Source organism: Lasioglossum baleicum, chromosome 16 (genome assembly GCF_051020765.1).
Source record: "Lasioglossum baleicum chromosome 16, iyLasBale1, whole genome shotgun sequence".
Lineage (NCBI taxonomy): Eukaryota > Metazoa > Arthropoda > Insecta > Hymenoptera > Halictidae > Lasioglossum > Lasioglossum baleicum.
The window spans coordinates 6,449,095-6,469,995 of NC_134944.1; the positions used below are offsets into that span (position 1 = coordinate 6,449,095).

General features: G+C 41.3%; 8 protein-coding genes and 1 long non-coding RNA gene across 19 annotated transcripts; 5 read left to right on the top strand and 4 right to left on the bottom strand.

The window, feature by feature from the left end:
• Positions 1 to 6: 6 nt before the first annotated feature.
• LOC143217008 (uncharacterized) lies at positions 7 to 1,736 on the bottom strand. The gene is made up of 4 exons (XR_013010702.1): positions 1,087 to 1,736; positions 922 to 1,007; positions 721 to 846; positions 7 to 652 (listed from the first exon to the last, which is right to left on the bottom strand). It is a non-coding gene; the product is annotated as an uncharacterized LOC143217008 (long non-coding RNA).
• A 66-nt stretch (positions 1,737 to 1,802) lies between these two features.
• Positions 1,803 to 5,537, top strand: LOC143216957 (ATPase family gene 2 protein homolog A). 7 transcript variants are annotated; one of them, XR_013010688.1, is made up of 7 exons: positions 2,527 to 2,683; positions 2,875 to 3,071; positions 3,136 to 3,321; positions 3,394 to 4,793; positions 4,871 to 4,924; positions 4,989 to 5,134; positions 5,208 to 5,349. XR_013010688.1 is itself a non-coding variant. In XM_076440570.1 (6 exons), the coding sequence occupies exons 2-6, from the start codon at positions 2,876 to 2,878 to the stop codon at positions 5,535 to 5,537; spliced, it is 2,376 nt and encodes a 791-aa protein (XP_076296685.1). In that variant the 5' UTR covers positions 1,803 to 1,942; position 2,875. The 7 variants fall into 7 exon arrangements, 6 of the variants coding, with proteins under 6 accessions (XP_076296685.1, XP_076296684.1, XP_076296686.1 ...); XM_076440570.1 differs by lacking the exon at positions 2,527 to 2,683 and adding an exon at positions 1,803 to 1,942 and having other exon boundaries at positions 4,871 to 5,134; positions 5,208 to 5,537; XM_076440569.1 differs by having other exon boundaries at positions 4,871 to 5,134; positions 5,208 to 5,537.
• Positions 5,538 to 5,613: 76 nt separating this feature from the next.
• Positions 5,614 to 6,363, top strand: LOC143216996 (uncharacterized). Its single transcript, XM_076440663.1, has 2 exons — positions 5,614 to 5,741; positions 5,910 to 6,363. The coding sequence occupies exons 1-2, from the start codon at positions 5,677 to 5,679 to the stop codon at positions 6,334 to 6,336; spliced, it is 492 nt and encodes a 163-aa protein (XP_076296778.1). The 5' UTR covers positions 5,614 to 5,676; the 3' UTR covers positions 6,337 to 6,363.
• Positions 6,364 to 6,918: 555 nt separating this feature from the next.
• On the top strand, positions 6,919 to 11,631 carry LOC143216974 (nucleolus and neural progenitor protein). Of its 4 annotated transcripts, XR_013010694.1 has the most exons (8): positions 7,213 to 7,354; positions 7,851 to 7,947; positions 8,026 to 8,105; positions 8,192 to 8,615; positions 8,689 to 8,859; positions 8,929 to 9,134; positions 9,204 to 11,230; positions 11,316 to 11,631. XR_013010694.1 is itself a non-coding variant. In XM_076440623.1 (7 exons), exons 2-7 carry the CDS (start codon positions 7,913 to 7,915, stop codon positions 9,566 to 9,568), a joined length of 1,281 nt encoding a protein of 426 aa, XP_076296738.1. In that variant the 5' UTR covers positions 6,919 to 7,354; positions 7,851 to 7,912; the 3' UTR covers positions 9,569 to 11,631. The 4 variants fall into 4 exon arrangements, 3 of the variants coding, with proteins under 3 accessions (XP_076296738.1, XP_076296740.1, XP_076296739.1); XM_076440623.1 differs by having other exon boundaries at positions 6,919 to 7,354; positions 9,204 to 11,631; XM_076440625.1 differs by lacking the exon at positions 7,851 to 7,947 and having other exon boundaries at positions 6,919 to 7,354; positions 7,948 to 8,105; positions 9,204 to 11,631.
• On the bottom strand, positions 9,502 to 11,098 carry LOC143217003 (U-scoloptoxin(20)-Cw1a-like). Its single transcript, XM_076440670.1, has 3 exons — positions 10,963 to 11,098; positions 10,590 to 10,653; positions 9,502 to 10,134 (listed from the first exon to the last, which is right to left on the bottom strand). Exons 2-3 carry the CDS (start codon positions 10,627 to 10,629, stop codon positions 9,938 to 9,940), a joined length of 237 nt encoding a protein of 78 aa, XP_076296785.1. The 5' UTR covers positions 10,630 to 10,653; positions 10,963 to 11,098; the 3' UTR covers positions 9,502 to 9,937.
• Positions 11,238 to 12,879, bottom strand: LOC143216990 (uncharacterized). The gene is made up of 5 exons (XM_076440652.1): positions 12,547 to 12,879; positions 12,112 to 12,276; positions 11,841 to 12,026; positions 11,477 to 11,767; positions 11,238 to 11,379 (listed from the first exon to the last, which is right to left on the bottom strand). The coding sequence occupies exons 1-5, from the start codon at positions 12,608 to 12,610 to the stop codon at positions 11,282 to 11,284; spliced, it is 804 nt and encodes a 267-aa protein (XP_076296767.1). The 5' UTR covers positions 12,611 to 12,879; the 3' UTR covers positions 11,238 to 11,281.
• A 777-nt stretch (positions 12,880 to 13,656) lies between these two features.
• On the top strand, positions 13,657 to 15,029 carry LOC143216984 (uncharacterized). Its single transcript, XM_076440646.1, has 4 exons — positions 13,657 to 13,890; positions 13,961 to 14,560; positions 14,631 to 14,818; positions 14,888 to 15,029. The coding sequence occupies exons 1-4, from the start codon at positions 13,800 to 13,802 to the stop codon at positions 14,933 to 14,935; spliced, it is 927 nt and encodes a 308-aa protein (XP_076296761.1). The 5' UTR covers positions 13,657 to 13,799; the 3' UTR covers positions 14,936 to 15,029.
• Positions 15,030 to 15,110: 81 nt separating this feature from the next.
• On the bottom strand, positions 15,111 to 16,482 carry Mrpl4 (mitochondrial ribosomal protein L4). Its single transcript, XM_076440649.1, has 3 exons — positions 16,050 to 16,482; positions 15,361 to 15,769; positions 15,111 to 15,294 (listed from the first exon to the last, which is right to left on the bottom strand). Exons 1-3 carry the CDS (start codon positions 16,359 to 16,361, stop codon positions 15,149 to 15,151), a joined length of 867 nt encoding a protein of 288 aa, XP_076296764.1. The 5' UTR covers positions 16,362 to 16,482; the 3' UTR covers positions 15,111 to 15,148.
• Positions 16,375 to 20,409, top strand: LOC143216993 (DNA replication complex GINS protein PSF1). 2 transcript variants are annotated; one of them, XM_076440657.1, is made up of 5 exons: positions 16,375 to 16,512; positions 16,779 to 16,960; positions 17,060 to 17,124; positions 17,184 to 17,490; positions 17,569 to 20,409. In XM_076440657.1, exons 2-5 carry the CDS (start codon positions 16,892 to 16,894, stop codon positions 17,710 to 17,712), a joined length of 585 nt encoding a protein of 194 aa, XP_076296772.1. In that variant the 5' UTR covers positions 16,375 to 16,512; positions 16,779 to 16,891; the 3' UTR covers positions 17,713 to 20,409. The 2 variants fall into 2 exon arrangements, with proteins under 2 accessions (XP_076296772.1, XP_076296771.1); XM_076440656.1 differs by having other exon boundaries at positions 16,506 to 16,645.
• Positions 20,410 to 20,901: the final 492 nt, after the last annotated feature.

Consider the following 20,901-nt stretch of genomic DNA (forward strand, 5'->3'; position numbering starts at 1 on the left):
GGAACAATCGCGGACTCTGGCGCGCGCGTCGTTACAATCCGATCTCCGCGCGTTTGATTAGTATGGCGCAGGCTATAGTATACGGCACGGGTACGCGATCGATCACGATCGGTTGTTGCCCACGCAGGTTGCGATCTGCGAGAAGACTGGCCGTGTCTGGAAGCCGCTGGGATCTCTCGCTCAGACGGAGAGGCGTCCCGGCTGACAGGCGGATCTCTATTAATCTCGTTTGGTACGGGAACGTCGGCCCGCTTCGTCACGGACTGGCCCCGTCCGTCCATCCATCGTATCGGGTCTTTTGCCTCTTGCTCTGCCCCACGAGCATCGCCGCAACGTGCCGCGCCGCGCCGGCCCGGCCCGCGATCATGCTGATTTCATGCCCCGCCGAACCTGATTCATCTTGCCTCCATTGCAAACGTCAACATTCCAGGCCCGTCCGACTTTCATCTCCCTACGCCGGGCCTCCCTTTCCGCTGTCTCGCCCTTCTTTTTCTCGCTCAATCGTATAGGTATCAACCGTCCTCATAAATCAGCTACCACCGGTAACGATTCCGTCGCCAATTATCCGTTAGTACCTGTAGACCTCTCTCTTTTCGGCTCTCCGGTCTCTCTCGCGGTCTTTCTTGCACCGCATCATCATCGTCGTCTGTACCTACAATCATGATAGTTAGTGTTTCATTTTTCAGATTATTTATCTTGGAATATCTAATGCACTCTCACCCTAATTGCCTATTCCAGTGTCTTCATACTCTTCGAGGTCTCCTGCCGCGTGTATCTACGATTATCATCATCATCATCATCATCATCATCATCATTACAGATACAGGTGCTAGTACTGCACGGCACCTACAATCATCATCGTCGTCATAATCGCAAATCTTTCGCTACCGACATAGTTAGAGTACAAGGCTTAATTATTACTTGTATTAATTATATTATATATAATTGCCACTTCCTCTGTCCACTGTAATTGTAAAAATATCTCGAAACACGGAAGACATGGAAAGCTGAAATTTATTACACAGGTAGCCATGTTATAATCCCGGAAATCCTTCAGGATCAAGAGTTAAAAATAAAGTGGCATACTTCCAGTAATAAGCCAGCCGTTGATTTTTCAATGGGAATTATGCTGGCTTATCTATAATTATGTGTTTGGAATATTTAATCTTTATATCTGTCGGATGACCAACTGTTTATTTTATGATAAATAGTGACTAAGATGCTTTCGACACTGTCGACAGTGAACCGCGACCGGTCACTATACCCTTAGTCACACGAAAATCAGCCTTATGACATATCGTTGTATTCATATCTACTTCTCCCTTTAAGGGACTGCTATTTAACTTCGCGCAAAAGACTGAACCGGGCTTTTTTAGTAGAAACCTTGGCGCAGCTAAGATCTCGCTCTTCCGAATTTCTGTCTATCTCGAACTGTCAGACTTCCGGCGAATCATACTTTGTAACGCGCTTCTCGTGCTTTGTGACCGGTGTTATAGTTGAGGAGTTTTATTAATAAACTAGTGTTTTTTAAAAGAATGGTAATTATTTTTCTCGGCGCACAGGTTCGATCAATTTCTACACTAAATGAATATAGCTGTGCGCCGAGAAAAATAATTACCATTCTTTCAAATAGTGCGATCGCGAAAAATACCTCCTTTAACTAGTGTTTTTTGTTTATCATAAACCTACACGCCGGAATACGACATAAAATTTGGTAACGAGGATCGGATCTCCAGCACTCTACACACAGTGAATACAAGTGGAATTAGCAACTCTATTTAGCCTGTGAACCGAGTGGCAACAGTCAAGTTGCTGAGAACATGAACATCGAACCGTGAAAACGAAGTCAAGGAAGCGGTTCCTCCAAAGGAAATTTCGTAATCTGGTTGGAAAATACGGGACCTAGCAACTCCAGCACCGATTGTCGTGGATAACCTCTACAGTGAGTGTTGTTCAGTACATATTCGTCAATCTAGACAACTCCCTCCCTTCTGTTTCTTTTTTCTTTCTCTCCTTTCCTAAATCCTAAGTAATCATGCCTAGCAACGTATACCAAGGCTCGCAAACGTATATGAACTCCCTGAAACATATGACGGTGAACGATACAAAATTCGTAGCTTCGTAAAACAAATTGACGGAGTCTTTGAACTAGCAGCCGAAAATCAAAAACCTGCTCTATTACTTTACGTGAAAAGTCCAATTACACCGGTAAGGCACGCGAACAAATTGACATTCATTGTAACCTCATGACTTGGGAAGAAGTATCAGAGAAGTATCCGATCTTGTTTTAAATCTGTACCAAAACAAAAAAACTCTCGATCAGTTATTTGAGGAACTAAATTCGATAACCCAATCGAATGGGTTTATCGATTGACCGCTCATTTTGAATATTCAAATTAAACCAACTACGATTTCAGCGATGCAACAAACAATTCTTGCAGCACTTCAATAATTGTTCATTGTCATCATCGAGCATTAATTTATTTATGCGTCTGTCAATCTTTCATACTTGTTGCATCACCGACCCTGCCGCATTATTATGCTACCCGACATACACGTGCATACACGTGCCTCGATGGGTAACATTCCACAGTAAATGTTTCTATGAAATCACAAATGTTTCGTAGATTATATTAACACTAATTCCGACTCAAAAATCAACATTGATTCTCTTAAATATAAGGTATTATATATATACACACGTATATATTCATTTCCTTTTCCTATTTTAATGGCAAGTTATGATCATAGCGATTTATAGGTTATGTTTTCGTAGCAAGGTATTCACCGTATTGTGCCGCCTTATAAAAATTGTCTGACGAATTCTGTATGTATAATGCAACAATAGGATATCAATCGATTTATTTATTTTAGAATGACGGCTAAACAAAAAGACGGCGCGAGGAAAAGCCTTTCGCTGTGGCTCACATGCGAAAAATGCGAATGCACGTTGACGCAGAAATGCGTGGCCGAGCACAGCGCGAATTGTCCGCCGAATTTGGAAAAATGGAACCACGATTTCATTTACAGCGGTACGCTGTACAGCACTGTAGAAATGTATAAATCGCAAGGTATATCCAGCTAGATTTTTCTCACTGTCCGTACCGGTTCTTTACCAATACATTTCTTGCATAGAACAGCCAAAAAGTATTTCGCAAAGGGCGTTAGATGACATGGTGTTTATCTCGCTATCCGCGTTGCAGTTATGCGATATCGCAATAGGGGATCCTGTTTTGGTCAGCGCTGAAGGTGGCACGGTGGTTAAAACTGCCTGGCCGACCAAAGACAAAACCGTCACGAGTGTTTCGTTGACAAAATATGGTCAGTTGTATATCGAGTTCTCTTGAACGGGAAGCAAGAACATACCTCTATCAATATGTATATCTTTTACAGCCATGGAACTAAACGATCTGCAAGGTCTTGTTAAAATTCAGAAATTGAACTGCCCTGTCACCATCGCCAGAGAGTTCATCATTTCTTATAAAGGAAAACATTCGTTGCCAGACGCAAGCACAATGATTAATATAGTATTGAAGAATCACAACGAGCAGAAGATATTCTTCGTTGGAAACAAATTCAGTATACCCTTCTATGGGAAAAGACTGACCTACCAGATTGTACAAGTTACATCCGATGAGAGTACAGACAGTATTTCAGAACAACTAAAACAGTTGAATTTGACAACAGATCACACGTACAGCATTAAACTTTACAAAGCGCTTTATAACACAAAGTGGACTGTTCTAAGTGAAGAAGAGAAGGAAAAGGATGGGCATAAGAAGCATAAATATCAAATGAAAGACATTGGAGGGTATGGCAAGCTATTAGAAGACATCAAAGATGTTCTGCACATTGGTTTGGGTAGATGTAAGAGCATCGGGGATTTTTATATTAGCAAAGGTGTATTGTTATATGGTGCTGCCGGCGTCGGTAAATCCATGATTGCGAATGCTTTGGTGTCTGACTACGATCTCCCCTGTTTTACTGTTCTCAGTTCTGATATTTATAGCAAATCCCTCGGCGAAACAGAACAGAAATTGAAGGATATGTTCACGGAAGCGAAAGCTAAATCTCCGAGTATAATTTTTATAGAAGAGATCGATAGCTTATGCCCTAAGAGGAGCAGTTCGAGCACCGATCACGAAAGGAGGGTTCTGTCCCAGTTGGTAGCACTTTTCGACGACATACAGGACTCGGATGACAACGTTGTAATATTGGCAACAACTTCTAAATTGGATCTAGTAGACAGTTCTCTTAGGAGACCTGGTAGAATAGACAAGGAGTTCGAAATCTACGTGCCTACGCCGACTATGCGAATGGAAATATTGCAGAAAATGTTACTAAAAGTCCCGCACACTCTATCAGCTGAAGACGTAAACAATATAGCATTCGTCACTCACGGATTCGTAGGCGCAGACTTGTACGGTCTTTGCTCGCAAGCAGTCCTGAACGCCGTGAAACGCCAGCAAAAAACAGGCGTAGTCTTCGAAACATTGTCAAAAGTCACACTGCCGGACTTCAATCATGCTCTCACTGTGATCAAACCGTCAGCCATGAAGGAAGTCCTGATAGAAGTGCCTAACGTTAGGTGGTCGGATATTGGAGGGCAGAGAGACTTGAAATTAAAATTGAAACAAGCGGTCGAATGGCCGCTGCGGCACCCTGAAGCCTTTCAGAGGATGGGTATTACTCCAACTAGAGGTGTTCTGATGTTTGGACCGCCTGGTTGCTCGAAAACGATGATCGCAAAGGCACTGGCAACGGAGAGCAAAGTCAATTTCTTAAATATAAAGGTGACAAGGTTTCCTTTCATTTAATGAAGTCTAAAAGATCCTTATTTAGAAGATTCATTATGGAAAATCGTTTTCAGGGTCCAGAATTATTTTCGAAGTGGGTAGGCGAGTCTGAGAAAGCTGTGAGAGAGGTATTTAGGAAAGCCAGGCAAGTGTCGCCTGCGATAGTATTTATCGATGAAATTGATGCATTAGGGGGTGAGAGAAGCTCCTCTTCTAATGGTGGAAGCAACGTTCAAGAACGAGTCCTGGCACAATTGTTGACGGAACTAGATGGAGTCACTGCGTTAGGCAGCGTCACGTTGGTTGCCGCTACCAATCGGCCTGACAAAATCGACAAAGTCGGTGTAATAATTCTATAAAATCGTTCTATTTGATTTCTTTTTAGTAACGAAGACATAAATCATTTTTCAGGCACTCCTTCGACCGGGTCGGCTGGATCGCATAATATATGTGCCATTGCCCGATCACGAAACCAGGCAAGAGATATTCGATATAAAGCTGCGAAACATGCCGATCAACGAGGATGTAAATATTCAAGATCTAGTCGAAATCACGGAAGGATATTCTGGGGCAGAGATCCAAGCAATATGTCACGAAGCCGCGATGAAAGCGCTCGAAGAGGACCTAAACGCTGCAATAATCACCAAAGAGCATTTCAAAGCTGCGCTAGCCATCGTCACTCCTCGAACTCCGACGTCCCTGATCAATTTATACAACTCCTACTTACATAAAAATTATTAACCGCGAATTTGTCTCTATTCGCTTACGCTTGTCAAACTACCGTTCCATTATTTTAATCGCGCACTTCAAGTTACAACTTCGTACGACATTTTGGCTCGGTTCAACAAAATTTACAGTAACATTATTACAATAATTCAAAATGTCGGTTATCGTAAAGTGTGATCGCCCTTATGGGAAGAGAGAACTGAGGAAAATGATTGAGAGGTGCTGCTTTTATTATGTACAAATAAGATACTGGATATTATTAGTAGATTATGTTGCAATTGGGTTTGAGAGTTTACAATTCCCGGTTATTGAAGTAGAAAGTCCATTAATAATATCCAGAGTTTCCCCGACTTTATTGAATAATAATTAGCAATATATTGATTTCAGTTGTGGTTGTTGTCCTCCGATGGAACCACAATGTCCGTGCCCTCCATCATGTCCGGAGCCTATAATTTGTTGCCCTCCTAGTTGTCCACCGACGCCATGCTGTCAACCACCTTGCTGTCCCTCGCCTTGTCCTCCACCGTGCTGTCCACCACCTTGCTGTCCTTCGCCTTGTCCTCCACCTTGCTGTCCCACGCCTTGCTGTTCTTCGCCTTGTCCACCACTACCCTGTCCTCCAAGACCTTTCATTTGTCCACCTTGTTGTTGTTATCCTTGTGTCACCTGCGCACCTATACCTAAACCAGTACCTGCACCTCCAGACTATGGACCCGTCATAAGGACACGCGTCACCTCCGGCGGGCTCTTTTACACAGGGACTATAAAATGCTATCCTTGTGGACCTTGTCCGCCACCTGTTTGCTGTCCCTAATTACCCTTCTACCTGTCCCCTTTCCCAGTCGTAATTCTGTCAAAATCTCTACGTTCTACTGTACAAATAAATGCCCTCTCATAAAATCTCTCTGACAATCTCTTGCAACGTACTACAATGCTTCATTCATCAAAGACATTTTTAAACTAGGGTGTCGTAATCGACAAAGATGTTTCAAAATAATAACCGAGAAATATGCGTTTTATTGTTATCTTGTAGGAGCGACAAATTTGGAAAAATTAGCGATCTCTCTCTCTCTTTAATTTATTGTAACCTCATGAAAAAAAATCGTACGATGGTCTACTCTAGTTCATTTTAAAGGGTGAAACCTACATTTTGGCGTGCCTAAATTTAATTTTTGTAAAAAATTTTTTATAGAGTGGAAAACTGAAATTCAAAAAATTATTTTTTCCGTTCATTGAGCCACAGTGTGACGTTTTTGGGGGATGCTAGATATCGTATAGAAAAAACAAATGTAACTGTAACATTCAACATTTATTTTTTTTCGTAAAAAAATTCTTTGGTACAATTTGGAGTTCTTTTAAATTCACAAGTGAGTGGGGAACAAATAAAAATGGAGAAAGAACAATGCGATGTGTGTCCACGGGGGCACGTGAACAGGTCCACTACCATCGTAACTACGAGCAACTGGCCTATGTTGAATATTGACCGACCCAAGGGATGCCAGGAGTATTATCCTCCTATTAAACGGATAGAGGCAGTCAGGTAAAGACATATTACTCCATTGTACGCCGTCATAAAGTTTTATTACTTATACAGCCGGTGCACTGTTGCAGGTTTGTGCAACCGGCAAATGCACCTTGGGGTCACACCCCCTGGACAAATTTATTGTATCGTCCCATGATAAAGGGTGGCCTTAAATACTTCGGCGTAAATAAATTAGTACCCCTTGGTCTTCCCCCAAATTCACCTGTGCTCTCTCGTCCCACACCTGTCAGAAAAACCGATTGCCCGGGGATGGTAGTCTATTGTGACAGTAGAATCTGCGAATAATTAAGTATGCATCACTGACAATGAGTCCCACACTCCCGTCCGTAAGATGCCGGACCCTTATTCAAATTTCGATGCGGACGATTTTTTGCTACATTACGAAATACAAATGGTACTTGCTATAATTTTTTCGAATGTAGAGAACATGCAAATTAAATCTGATCAAAATATCCTATATTTTCTATACATTTGAATTATTATTCTTATATTTTCTAATAGGATTTGCAATGGTGCGGGATGAGCCTTCTCATTTCTTGATAATGCAAAGATAGGGGTTTTTCAATATAGTCAACGCCCCCAAATTTCCTATTTTTACGTTTACGAGGCGTAATTTACATTATTCGGAAGCATAAAGATGTATGATATTGCGATCTAGATCGCAATGCATATATATATCAATATATTTATAATATAGAATATAGAAGATCGGTGACTTATGAACGGGAGTGTGCATTCACCTGTGATCACGATTTGTATACAATATGTATTATTTCAATGTGTAGCGTAGCATGGTGTAGCACTCTTATGTGCATGCGTCTCTGCTCTGTACAGGAGAATTGAGGTTATGTTTATCGTACAGAAATTTCAATGTTTGTACAGGTAAATTAAGGTTATGTTTTCATTCAGTCTACACAGACTGATTGTGATATTTTAATATAATTGTTGCAATTGAATCAGAAATATGGACGCTTTATGGAATCATATACAATTAGAACGTCCACCGAATGCAACTTGTTGCATCCAACGTGAAAAATTCGGTATTGTATCTGTTAATGATTCCACACTACAATTTCTCATAAGAAAGGAGTTTTCATTGAATAAATATTTATTTTTTTATTATCAGATGCGACAGGATTTTTTCACACACTCGACAAGATTTTAGGGGATTTGAATTCTCAAGAACTGCTGCACAAAGAAGCAGCTATCCTAAGCAGATTAATATATCGCATGAAAAGTAAATTTCGGAATGATAAGGGTGTGAAAGCCATGTCGAAGCTGAACAGAGCTATGTTGAATTATCTCTCGTTGTCCCTCGAGAAAGAATATGAAAATTTGAGGAACTACGTTGAACTGGAAGGAACATATTTTAAGATACCCACTAAACAAATGGTAGAATACGTTTTAGTAAGGACTCAGGGGTTTGCGAAGTTGATGGTGCGCGTAGAGGAAGTCTCGAAACATGCTGCTCATTTTCTTAGAAGTAGAATCATGTTAGGCCATGCCTGGTCTATTGCTACTATTGCCTACTCTGTTGTCAGCAGGATATGGTATGTTGTCGAAGTAGAATTAACATTCATTGATCATACCAACACAGTATAACAAAAGTTCTTTCCCTCGCAGGATCTTATCAAGGCATTTAACAAACAGATCTTGCATGTGGTACAATGATTTATATCACTATTTAACAACATTCAAAGCCTCTGGATTAAGTTGGCTTCCTACAGAGTGTGAACTTCCATCTGATTTACGGATATGGCTTGCATTACCATGGATAGATGAGCCTACACCATAGTAATTGCAAAATTGATTACACATAGTAACGTGTAATTATTTTGTGGCTCACAATATGAATTCTTACAGTGTCCCCAGAAGCCATGGAGTAAAGAATATAATGTTTAATTTGATTAAACCTTGCAATTACGATTCTGACGAGGACATAACATTAAACAGGCATGACCATAGCAAAGAAATAAAATTAGAAAACACTTCTCAGAATCGACAGAAGGAAACTGCTGCACGTAACGATGTTATAATAAATGTAGAAAACCTCGACAATGATGCGGGAGGTACGAAAATCTTTAATATTAAATTATATAATAAGTAAACAGAAATTAACAATTGATTCTCTCTTATAGAAATTATAGATCGTCGCACGTTTAGTTTAAAACAAGCAGAACAGACACCGGTGAAAGAAGAAAAACATAAAAAAAGAAAAGCCGAAGAAAAGACTGATGTAGTAGAGGAAGATGTGCAACGAAAAAAGCTAAGCAAAAAGAAAAGCTTGAAGGAGTTGACGTTCGACAACGTTAAGCACAAGTCAGAGCTAATGCTTCTCTTAGACAAGGAATCGTATCCTGGTTTAGACAAGTTACAATGGAACATGATCAGAAACAAGGGTAAGAGACAACTGAACAAACTGGAAGCATCCTCCGACGAGACGAAGGATCAATCCACCTCAATAAGAAAAGTAATTAAACGCATACAACGGTGGATCACCTGATAACAGCACAAACTAGTTTACCATCATGGTACAAGAACTTTTACAAACCCAACAAAAAGAAAGAATATAACATAAATATTCTATTACTTATGAAAAGTGTTTTATTTCGGCGACCTGAAGCATAAGTCCACACACAACAGTCGAAATGAATTCACGAGCGAATAGAGTTCAGCTTAGAAGATGTTCATGTATTTAAACATCGGCTATAATGAACTTAACAGCAACCGTAAGCGAAACGATAGCGCGTTGAACATTTCCGAAACAATTCCTGAGTACACACATACGGCCTAGTATATTTTGAAATGATTAAAGTAGTCGGCCGCGAAAACGAAAGAACGGAACTGTGAATATAATTCGGCTGTAGAACGATTATGCGTCGTAGTCCAGGTGCAGGCGGTTAGAGTAGTGACGAGGCCTCATCCATAGCCTATCGCCGGCGTCGTACTGTCTCTTCTTCATGTTGTTGAAGCAACAGGCTCGAAACTGTCGAGTACCGCATATGTTGACGCACTCTCTACCGCATTGGTCGCAGGACAGAGTCTCTCCGATGGTCCAGAATGCGCAGACTGCAACGTAGAACGCGCGTGATTTCTTTATCTTGGGTACCGAAGCCCGAAGAAATGCATTTATGGATGTCGCGGCGAAACGTAATGAATTTTAAGCAAGTAATTACAAGTTACCGCATCTACATGCAGAAGTCGATCGGAACTTTTTAAATTTTCTGGTCGAGGAGCTACGCGTCGCAGAAATTCGCGGAGACTTCTGATCTTCCGGTTCGCGAAGCTCGAGGTATTAAATAGGGACGCGATTGGTATTAGAGGCAACGATACCGCGGCGACTGCTTTAAGAGAGACCCTGTTTGATAGGATTATCTCTTTGCCGAAGAGATTAGACTGGGCGAGGCGGGATCTATCTATTTCGGAATCCTTTGACGCGCTCGGGATCTCGCGATCAACGGACTAAGATTAATTATTATAATTTACGGAAAAGATTAATTATTGTAAGAAGTAGAGGCGCTTACCCATGAGGAACAGTATCAAGCAAGTGCCGTTCATCTTCATGTTTGACGATCTGATTGCGAGTGCCTTGAATGAAAGGATAATTTCTTTTTAATTCCAACAGAGTGGACAGAGGTTTTATTAAATTTTTGTGCTAGATTAGAATTGCAGGATATGATTAATTTATTGTTTACTCTATGGAATAGGGTATCACACTTTGTAAAATTCCAACACTCGAAGTATGCTTGAAAATGTAAGAAAAAGAGGACGGATCCGGCCAGCACAGGATATTAAAAATAAAATCCGTGTGCTCCGTGTACACATGCATTGTCTACACAGAATTTCAAACAGAGAGCAAGTGGTTGAAGCGTACAATACTGATCAGAGCAAACTCACCAATCCTTCAGGGATGACCGACGAGGACCAAGTGATAAGACCTCCTGCGGAGGACCGCCGCCTCAAGATATAGTCCCCCACCAGGCTCCTGTCGCCTCTTGCATCCTTAACGCACACGCAATCGCATTTTCTGCACCGATACGATGCTCAGAACAATCTCCAAGTCGATCTACAACTATAATTAGACGCCTAATCGGCAGGGACCAGTGGTAAAGGCCACCTACACAGCTCTACTGACCAGGGATTTAGAGAGTTCGGAACGATGACGGTATAATAAATTAATTGGATTAAACGTTCAGAAATGATTAACATCGCTTCTTTAATATATAACTAATATTAACATGCATGCACAGATGATGCTGATGATCGAGGGCCTTGGGTGATGATTTCCGGTACTTGTTTGAGACAGGGATTGAGCTGAAACAAACGGTAATTTAATTTTTTCTTTGATATTTCAGGTAATTGAATGAATCAACACTGACTAGCCATTAGAGGCTTTAGAAAATATGCAAACCGGGATAGTAAACGATCCTCTCTCTCCGTTTGTAATCCGTGTTAGGAATTGAGACCTCGCAGTCCAACAACGTAGGCTCGAAGGTGTTCCTGATGATCACGACCCGCTTCACGAATTGATCCTTCCTGTACCACTCTGTTTTTTCCGTTCTGTCGTAGTAGCTGTGCACCTCCACTCCTTCCACGTAGAACTTGAGGATCGGTCTCGGATGTGCTCCCCTTGCCACGCACGTTAGGTTCAAATGTGTATCGTTGAAGGAGGATACGTGAATCGTCGCGTCCTTTTCGGGTGCTGAAGAAGTACCAAATATTACTTACGAAACGGTATTAAGAAGTACTCAATAATTGAAGATCGTTAAGATTACCGTAAACGATCATTCGTGATCCCGCCGTGTCCTCCTCCTGGAAGGTGCTCACCATGCAGGTGTACTCTCCGCTCATCTCCACGGTGACCATTCTTAAATGGATGATGGACCGCGACGTGGGATACTGTATATTATCCTCGGGATACTCTGCGAACCCGTTTATCACTCCCACGTCCTGCGGTGGCACTATAAATATTCGAAGGAAATATTCACCCTGTTTCTTAATTACTCAGACAACTGGTAAATCGATTAATAGTCGAATTGAAATTACTTGGCGGAATCCATTGATAAACCTGGTCCATGTTGTGATACCATTTCACCACCAGGCCGTTTTCATCCGATCGAACGTGGTAGATGCAGGATAGATCGATGGGACCCGTCCCATTACGCACAATGCGTGGAACATCCAGCACGTTGATCTTCGAAGCGCGCGTGTCTAAAAGAACATCCATTAATTATTTAATAATTAATTTCCGTTTCGAGTAAATATCTCAAGTGTAGGATGCATCGATTGATTACCTTCTTGTAAAATTAGAATCTACGCGATACACGCTTTAGAGCATACATATATACGTATAGGATGACATTGTCGCGTTAGAGCGGACTCTACGCAAACTCGAAACAATCGGAAAGGTCACATGATTTTTTTGGTAATTTCCACAGAATCTTAACAATTTTAATTAGTTGGCGATTCGGTATATTTTACCTGGGAACGGGTCCGATATTGTAGCAATGGCTAGCAGAAAAATCGTGCACACCGTTGACAGCATTTTCAACGAAGACCTCTTTACAGACTGATGAACAATTAACTATGCTTCGTTAGACTTAAATCAAGCGCAGGCGAAAGATTCTGCGCAGCCATCGGACGTGTATTGTTCGTTGTACGAGGATTCGAACGATCAGAATTGTTGTCATAATTCGGTTCTATATTTTTAGGTATTTTATGGACGGATAATTTTCGTAGAAATGTCGTCGCACGTAAATTTATTTCAATTTTGCAATCGATCTGCCGCCAATCCTTTGAACACTTGCTGACGCTCTTTCTGATTTCATTGGGCGCCCGTAGATGGCGGTTCGGTGCCCTAATCGACATTAGACGAGGTCACCGAAAGAGTATACCTTTTCTGTGGTATGTAGATTACCTCACAGAAGATATATATCATTATCTTATGGGACTTCAAGTCTCATGTTCTAAAATACCGATCATATTAGAAGGCGTAAGAAAACACCGTAGTATTCGAGTGACACGATCTTCCATAAGGCTAGCAGTTCGGTGCTGAGGGTCTTTATGCATTTATGGCTTCTGAAAATCTTGAAAAAAAGGTGGAATATAAAATTTGACAGAATTTAGTACAATTTTTATTTTTTTGAAATCTACAAAGGCTACTACCATTGGAAATAAGATTGTATTTTATTCCGCTTTCTTGAAATTCGTCTACAAAAATTGAAAATTGCGGTCGTATTCATTCTAAAATTCCCGTCACGTTTTGAACAACGGAAATGACGGTAACGCAGTAACGTATCTATATTGTGGAGAAAGCAGTGGGGTACGATTATTGGCGGGACAGTACTGGAAAAGTCCAGGACATGAGAGACCAGCGTGCTACGAATAATTGGTAAATTATTATGAATATTTGATCAACATAGGTACACATATTATACATTCATTTCTCAAAATCATACAACAAATTTTGCGGAATTATGCGGGGTGATAAAGATACCCAATTTTAGCCGAACTTCTACTTTACCGATGCTGAGATCGTTGCGCACGCGCAGGAATCTCGTCCATAGTCCATACAAGTGGGCAGACTATAAATTCATTCTCCGTGGTGTACAACTGATTTCAACGCAACGTGTTTCAACGTTCCTGTCCATTCCTGTCATTCAAATAGCGGACACGAAAACAAACGTCTTCTTCATCGATTTGCATTGTTATAAATCTCTATCAATTTGTGAACAATGAACGACGATCCGAGAGAGGTTCTATCGCTTTTAAATTCGCTGGGATTCGTAGGAATCACTGCGCAACAACTGAAAGGTTTTATGAAAGGTAAACATGATTATTTTATCTTTGTACATTTCGTGCACACTTGTTAATTACTCTTTGCTTTCGCCGGCAGACTTGAAAATGTATAGAAAAGTAAAAGAGCACGAACGGCAACAAAAGAAGGAGGAATTGGCGAGGAAGATAATAGAAAAACAGCAAAACGACATAAGAAGAATTCTCCGAGAACAAAGGAGACAGTTCTCTATGGACAATGTGTCCACCGATTCCTCTAGCTCTGTCGTTGACACTCCTATCGTACAGATAAAAGTACATTGTGTATCGAACGACAAGGAGAACAGTGATTATTTCAATTCTGGGGACAGTCCTTTAGCTGCAAGACAACACAGTGTTACAAAGTCAAGGTCCAAGACACCGTCTGATCCTTACAATGTTAGATCTGTTAGCACATTCTGCGATGGGGCGAGTAGTAACGTCCAGTTAAAAAGCTGCAGAAAATGTCCTGAACACTTACGACGAGATTCCGGTGTCGCAAGAAAGTCGAAAACAAATGTAGACACAGATAAAGTAGTGCAACAGGTGGAGTCTGTATCTCTGCAACCCAGGAGGCCACTGAGTGCCCCTAATTTGTTAGAACATGAGCGAGAAAGGGCTGGAAGTAGTCAGGCGAAGAGTGTGTTGTCTACTAAAACCTCCCAGTCTGGGACTAAATCCTGTAAGATTTGAATAATGCCCGGGCTAATATAACAACAGAAATCAATAACTTATTTCTATTTTATAAACAGTCATCAGGCCGTGGAGGTTGCAGCCAGAAGCTCAGAAAGCTCACAATATCAAGAAATCAGACCCAGTTACGCTTTACCAGAAATACCAACAGGAGTGGAAACAAATGTCCTTCCCGGGAGAAGCCAAACACGCTGGCTTGAGATGGGCGATTCGTGAGAAGATGCTAGGCGGAGATCCGCATCCCATGGTAAGAATTTTCTATAAACGATGGACTATTCTTCTCTTGTTTATTTCTTCACAATGTTTTATCTTTCAGCCGCTTCCTGCAAAGTCGACCAGTATGCCGATTTTAAAAAGGAAATGACCTCGACCAATTATAGGAGACAAATTTTTCAGTAGATTTAAGTAACTATAAGGAATGCGATTTTTATGGTTGAATATGGTAGTTCAATCTGCGGACGATGAGCCGAAAAACTTCCGTCTTCCGAGGGTTCACCGTTGCGAGGAGAAGGATGTTGGTAAAAATGACGACAATCTGATCAATAATAAAAGATTTAATTTTTCCTTTGGCTCGAGTTTACTGCTGGTTGACTCTGAACTTTTCCGTCAATTTCTTATAATCTGGTCTATATAGTTGATACAGAATCCGTTCTTCGATCATACGCGCTGCTCTCTCCGTGAGGACCAATGTATTGTGTTTCAGCATACTGTACACGTTCAGCCCTGAGAAATAGACAAGGGTGAATTGTTTGAAATAATCGAACTGCACATGTTTGGCAGTAGTCTTACCATATACAGGCATGAGATTAACATGCTTTATATTATCTGTTGCTGCAGTTATATTTAAGGGCATAATGTCTTCGGTATCGACAAAAAGTACAGAAGGACCCCAGCCTCTTTCTTTGATCATGTCTTCTATGTAAGAGGGTTCCTGTGTCGGTATCTCTAAATCGTTGACTATGAAGAGATCATCCTGAGCGAGTTTCACGGACAGAGTGCAATAGAGACCAGCGACGCGTGTGAAATAGGGCAGCATGAAAAAGTGAGGTGTTGGAGATCTAGGACCGTGTATTATACCACCGCCTCTCCACAATGGTGACCGTATGCTTCCATGACGGGCCCTGCCTGTGCCCTTTTGTGGCCAAGGTTTCTTACCACCTCCTCTTACCTCCGCACGTGTTTTCGTGTGAGCGTAAGACTGAAACGAAACATTTATGTTAGTTCAATGATAATTAGACCACGGATTTTATGCATTTATGAAAACAATGGAGAGGTGTAATATCAAACAGTGAAATCATTAGAAAAATTTAAAGATACAATTACATTATTTTCGACCTATTAAATACATCAAGGAAGAAAATAAGTTTCTATTTCACTCCAGTTTATTGCAATTCAAGTAGAATATTTTTATTTTGCATAAAGATCCGTAGTCTAATGATAATAATGCTTATGAATTATTGGAGTAATCCGATAATTACCACGAAACGATACATTTTCTGCCACCTAACATTCTGGTGAATAATGTCCACCCTTGGTGCTGCCGCATAGACCGCAGGGTGCAAGTACACTAAGCCTAATCTCTTGCTCTCGACCGTGTCCAAATTTTCCAGCCAGACTTGTCGTACCTTCTGATACTGAAATTTCTCATCTCTGTAATTCGTTTTGGAGATGACCGGGCCAGTCGGCTCCAAACTAGTCGTCTGTTCACTGTCAACAGCTGTGCAAAACTTTAATGCCTGCTGCGAACATGTTTGCAGTCTCGCAGCAACGTTTCTGAGGATCATCGACATTTTTCTGAACAAAGTTTGTTGTTATTCTCCCACCGTGCTCATTATTACACCGATAACCTAACCGCTTTTCTTCTGCTTCAAGTATAATACTCGAGTTCCGTGCAAGATGGTGCTCAAGTATGCAGAGGTCGCTGTCGCTGCTGCCGACCATGTGAGTTTTGTTTTCGTCTTCGATAAACAGATGATTTCAAATTTGTGTTATTATTGTGCCGTTTATTATCCTCAATTACCGATGAACCTTGATAATTCAAATGTCAAGGGGAAGCTGAAATCAATTTTCAGAGGTATGTTGTCGGGTTTTTAAATAAAAAGGCTCGGCAAACGAAAATTCTCAATTAGAACGTTTCGTACAAAAATTGAATACATTTTTCACGACTTGTAAAATTACATGCTAAACAATTGTATTTCGATTTGCAGGAACTTGAAACAGGAAAAAGAGACTGAAGAATTTTTTAGAAAAAGTCAGTCAATGTAACTTAAATATACACTGTTATTTTATTGTATTGCATTATATATATATACTACTAAAGATGTATGGAAGAAAGGCCTTTAAGCTAATAACGGAATTAGATTTGTCTGCGGAGATCCAACCATTCAATGTAAGTTGCACAGTGCTGTACATAAGATATTTCTATATTGATCAAGAAAGCAGTCCGCTATCATGAGGCACTGTACAACTAAAGGGAAATATATTGCAGGAGGTAGTAGTCAAGGAGGTTGTCGAGGAAATGCATGCCCTGTATGATGCAAACATGGCCGATAGGTTTGTAAATGTTTAGAATACAATTAAAATGAGTCACTGATCGAACGTATCGATTCTAGCAATGCCATTCGAAACGAGGACAACCTGGCTCTGTTGCCATCGGTTCAACTCCGGCACATAGCACTGACTAGAAACAAGAGATGCGTCTTGGCGTATATCTATAACAGAATGAGGAAGCTGAGGGAGCTGAGATGGGAGCTGGGAAGCATTCTGCCACCGGAAATAAACACCAACTTGCTAAATGCAGAGGTTCAATGGTTCCAGTCCTACAATAAATCGTTGGCTACGTACATGAGGTCTCTGGGAGAAGATCAGGGATTCAATCTGACTGCGAACATGTTGCCTCCGAAAACTCCTTACGTGGAGGTAGCTGATAAACGAGAATCGACTTCAAAACGTTTGTCAACTTATCGTACAGGATATGTAATTCATTTCGAATTTCAGGTGAGATGTATGGTAGACTTTGGCAAGCTAGAGCTCGAAGATGGTCAAGTGATATTGTTGAAGAAAAATACGTATCACTTGTTACCCAGAGCGATCTGTGAGCCACTGATAAGGCAAGGTATATTGGAGCATAACACCACGTAACATTTTTCATCGTTTCACATAAATAAAAATTCTGTATATTTCTATTCCCCTGGTTTTCGTATATTAAATGGTTCTTGGATTACTTTCTAGATACAGTGCACTCAGTCGATAATGCTCGTGACATTTCGTGCAAGACAATCGTTGCTATAGATTATAGATGATAGAAAAAAATGTGACCTCGAACGAGCTCTCCACCTAAAACAAGTTTGGCCGTTATACCTTCTCCACGCCCCCATCCTTAGAAAAACGAGACAGTAGACCGGTCATAACGAGCAAGTTTAGTCTGCATGTATTCCGGGAACCACCGGATTAGGAAATAGATTATCTTCTAAGTCGATAATGACCCAGCTCCGCCTCTGCCCGGTTGGATAAGTTCCGTGTCTAATAAGATCATGCTGAAAAATTCGTGGGCCCGCATAACGCATACCCAGCCGGCTTCATTAGGAATTTCCCGGAGAGTCTGAAATTCTGTTCGACGGCGCTTAATCATCGTAAAACAGTATGAAGTTGCTTGCCACAGCGAAGGCGCGGATTCTCGGCTCGGTCGTGCATATAAAGCTTAATGATTAAGGTTTTCCTTCTAATCGAGGACGACAGAAACAACTTTAACCACCGATAGCATCAGTCCGCCGTCTATATAGCATGCTGATCGTCGTGGCAGCGGAAGACGCCTCTAATTATCCGGTAAGCGACCCACTTTGCATTTTTCATTGATCGAAAAAAAAACAATACGAGGAAAACCGTCGGAAAAAACGTATCCGCGGCGATTATAAAGTACGCCAGGGTTTTTACGAACGCGTGAGGGTATTGTTCTCGCTTTTATTGATCGATCTATGGGTCATGAGTTCGATCTGATTTTTAAATTACGAGTTACGACAATCGGCGATCGTCCGATTGCAATCTATTTTCGCCAGTGCTAAACCCCTCGCGTTTCTTATCGCGTTAATTATGCGAGATTTCTAATACGTGCACTACTGATGTGCCCGGAGATTCTACGGAGATTACGTAATTCTCTTATCCCATCCCAAAGGTTCCCCCGTATCGGTTATCTCATAAGTAATGCGAATCTCCTGTCTTATCTTTATTTATACACCTTCCCTTGTTTTCTACAATCCGCGCAATCGCAAAAGATTTTTGTGCTTCTAGAAATATAACATTCGCATTGCTTAGGGAATCACTCAATCTCCCGTTCGAAGGTATAGTAATTATCAGACTGCGGATTTTCCAATATACGGGAGGGATTTACCTTCTAAAAACATAAAATTGCTCACACGTCGACCTGATGCATTCTTCTGTCACCCTAGAGTATCCTGCGAAGCTAACATAATTAATTGCATCGGTAAAACATTCCCAAGTAACATCTGGCTTCCACATAAGGGATAAGATCCGAAGAAAACAGATTCCCCCGGGCATTGAGTCATCGACGCGTTTCCAGAACCGTGAAAAGAAGAGAATAAGACGACAATGAGAAGATACCGGGGGAACCTCTTTTTACGAGGACGCAAGTTCCTCGAAATTCTGTCCTCCGGCTGTGGACCTCGCTGCTCCACCTGGCCTAAAAAAAACGGGGCCTCACCGGGACGAAGTGTAGGTTCAACGGTCGAGGACCTTGTAACTCGAGGTGCAGCAACAAAATTCGCTGATAACCGACCTATCTGCTTCGGCGAATTAACTCTTCTAAATGATGCAGAGATAACATATTTCCAGGGCTTATCTCAGGTTTTTCCCAGTAAACATCGGTGCCTTCCCAACAACAATTTCTCTGCTACCAACCGCTGCTAATTTTACTGCTTTTCTCCAACCCGTTGGCAATACCTGACGCGTAACGCCTTTTCATAATTCCCTGTTATTAACTAGACTCGGGATTTTTATGCGAGGAGAAAATCTTGAAGATTACGGGACATTGGAACTGCACATAGGAATTCTTTCCTCCCCTTAATAATTCTAATAAGTTGAAAATAGTACAAGAGAATTAAATTCCTCTAATATTTTTGTTACCACCACTACCAACAATTTCTCCGAGTCGAGCACACCTTGAGCAATATCTTGACAATGCTCACCGCGCAACGCGTTTTCCCCGCAGTCGGGTAATTACCCGATGGTAGATATAATAATTCGATTTTAGCTTTGTTAGATTCCTACTATCAGCAATAATTTATCCGCTGTCAATCACGCGTCGCGCTTTTCTCGGCTTCACCCTACAACAATAACGTTTGTCGTGATTTTTCCCGGTAATAGAATAATCGCCCCGCGATTACTAATAACGATAGTAGTAATTGGAAAAAATTGCCGAGAGAAAAGGAAGCGGCGGTTTCGTTCTATTTCTATACATTTTTTCCCCGATTTCCTGCTTTTCTCATCTTTCTAAAAAGCGTGTGCGGTTAACAACATTCCCCGTTTTTCCTCGATAAGTACGTGGCGCGTTCTTGTTCCGCGAAATTTGTTGCTGCACCGCGTGCTATTCGTTCGGTGTCGCGAACGAAACATTTTGAATTATATAATTCGCCGTGTAATCCGACGATTATCCGGGATAGAGGTGACGACACCCGGACGAGGTGACGCGGAGGCGAAAATTACGTGAAAAATTACATAACTGTTTTGGCCGCGCCGGGGCGCAGAATTAAGGTGTATATCGTTTATATCGGATTTTAATGGGAAGTTGAAATAAACTAAAACGCAGTTTAACCTTTCAAATTTACTTTATTTGAACGGCGACAGAAAGAACGTCTTTCCTTGAAGAGGATCTGCAGTGAACTAACTAAAACTGATCTGAACGATACTTGACTCTCGAAAAAGGAAACGGGGTCCTATATAGCATATCTACGGGCCTCTGTCTTATTTTAGTGGCCTTGGTGCGTCAAGGGTTTTTCCAGGCAAGACCCTTCTGCGACACAACTGGCAGCCTCTATACTACCCTCTTTTACTACAAGGACATTTTAGAAAGTCGAGGCAATTTTGAAATTGTCGGTATATCCAACAGTTCACAAATGGTTTTACGAGCGGCCTCGTGTTTCCCAGTCTGACTTCCATGTCTAGTCGACCACAGTCGTTTATACATATTGTACGACAATGGCCCGTTATTATCGAATCGGCGTCGTCGCTCGGCCCCGTTTGTGTTCACGATACCACAGATAGATATACACACAGCTGTGCGTTCGCTCTCTTTGTGTAGCGACCGGGTATCTGTAT

Coding starts and splice junctions, on each gene's coding strand:
- LOC143216974 (XM_076440623.1), top strand. CDS start 7,913: ATGTTTATCGTACAGAAATTTCAATGTTTGTACAG. Junction 8,616..8,688: donor TCTGTTGTCAGCAGGATATG/GTATGTTGTCGA, acceptor TTTCCCTCGCAG/GATCTTATCAAGGCATTTAA. Junction 8,860..8,928: donor ATAGATGAGCCTACACCATA/GTAATTGCAAAA, acceptor GAATTCTTACAG/TGTCCCCAGAAGCCATGGAG.
- LOC143217003 (XM_076440670.1), bottom strand. CDS start 10,629: ATGAAGATGAACGGCACTTGCTTGATACTGTTCCTCATGG. Junction 10,135..10,589: donor CTTGATACTGTTCCTCATGG/GTAAGCGCCTCT, acceptor TCTACGTTGCAG/TCTGCGCATTCTGGACCATC.
- LOC143216990 (XM_076440652.1), bottom strand. CDS start 12,610: ATGCTGTCAACGGTGTGCACGATTTTTCTGCTAGCCATTGCTACAATA. Junction 12,277..12,546: donor AATATCGGACCCGTTCCCAG/GTAAAATATACC, acceptor ATGTTCTTTTAG/ACACGCGCGCTTCGAAGATC. Junction 11,380..11,476: donor GAGGATCGTTTACTATCCCG/GTTTGCATATTT, acceptor CGTTTGTTTCAG/CTCAATCCCTGTCTCAAACA.
- LOC143216984 (XM_076440646.1), top strand. CDS start 13,800: ATGAACGACGATCCGAGAGAGGTTCTATCGCTTTTAAATTCGCTGGGA. Junction 14,561..14,630: donor CCAGTCTGGGACTAAATCCT/GTAAGATTTGAA, acceptor TTTTATAAACAG/TCATCAGGCCGTGGAGGTTG. Junction 14,819..14,887: donor GCGGAGATCCGCATCCCATG/GTAAGAATTTTC, acceptor TTTATCTTTCAG/CCGCTTCCTGCAAAGTCGAC.
- Mrpl4 (XM_076440649.1), bottom strand. CDS start 16,361: ATGTCGATGATCCTCAGAAACGTTGCTGCGAGACTGCAAACATGTTCG. Junction 15,770..16,049: donor AGAAAATGTATCGTTTCGTG/GTAATTATCGGA, acceptor GTTTCGTTTCAG/TCTTACGCTCACACGAAAAC. Junction 15,295..15,360: donor TAATCTCATGCCTGTATATG/GTAAGACTACTG, acceptor TCTATTTCTCAG/GGCTGAACGTGTACAGTATG.
- LOC143216957 (XM_076440570.1), top strand. CDS start 2,876: ATGACGGCTAAACAAAAAGACGGCGCGAGGAAAAGCCTTTCGCTGTGG. Junction 3,322..3,393: donor TGTTTCGTTGACAAAATATG/GTCAGTTGTATA, acceptor TATCTTTTACAG/CCATGGAACTAAACGATCTG. Junction 5,135..5,207: donor GGCCTGACAAAATCGACAAA/GTCGGTGTAATA, acceptor ATCATTTTTCAG/GCACTCCTTCGACCGGGTCG.
- LOC143216996 (XM_076440663.1), top strand. CDS start 5,677: ATGTCGGTTATCGTAAAGTGTGATCGCCCTTATGGGAAGAGAGAACTG. Junction 5,742..5,909: donor CTGAGGAAAATGATTGAGAG/GTGCTGCTTTTA, acceptor TATTGATTTCAG/TTGTGGTTGTTGTCCTCCGA.
- LOC143216993 (XM_076440657.1), top strand. CDS start 16,892: ATGTATGGAAGAAAGGCCTTTAAGCTAATAACGGAATTAGATTTGTCT. Junction 17,125..17,183: donor GATGCAAACATGGCCGATAG/GTTTGTAAATGT, acceptor TATCGATTCTAG/CAATGCCATTCGAAACGAGG. Junction 17,491..17,568: donor CGAAAACTCCTTACGTGGAG/GTAGCTGATAAA, acceptor TTCGAATTTCAG/GTGAGATGTATGGTAGACTT.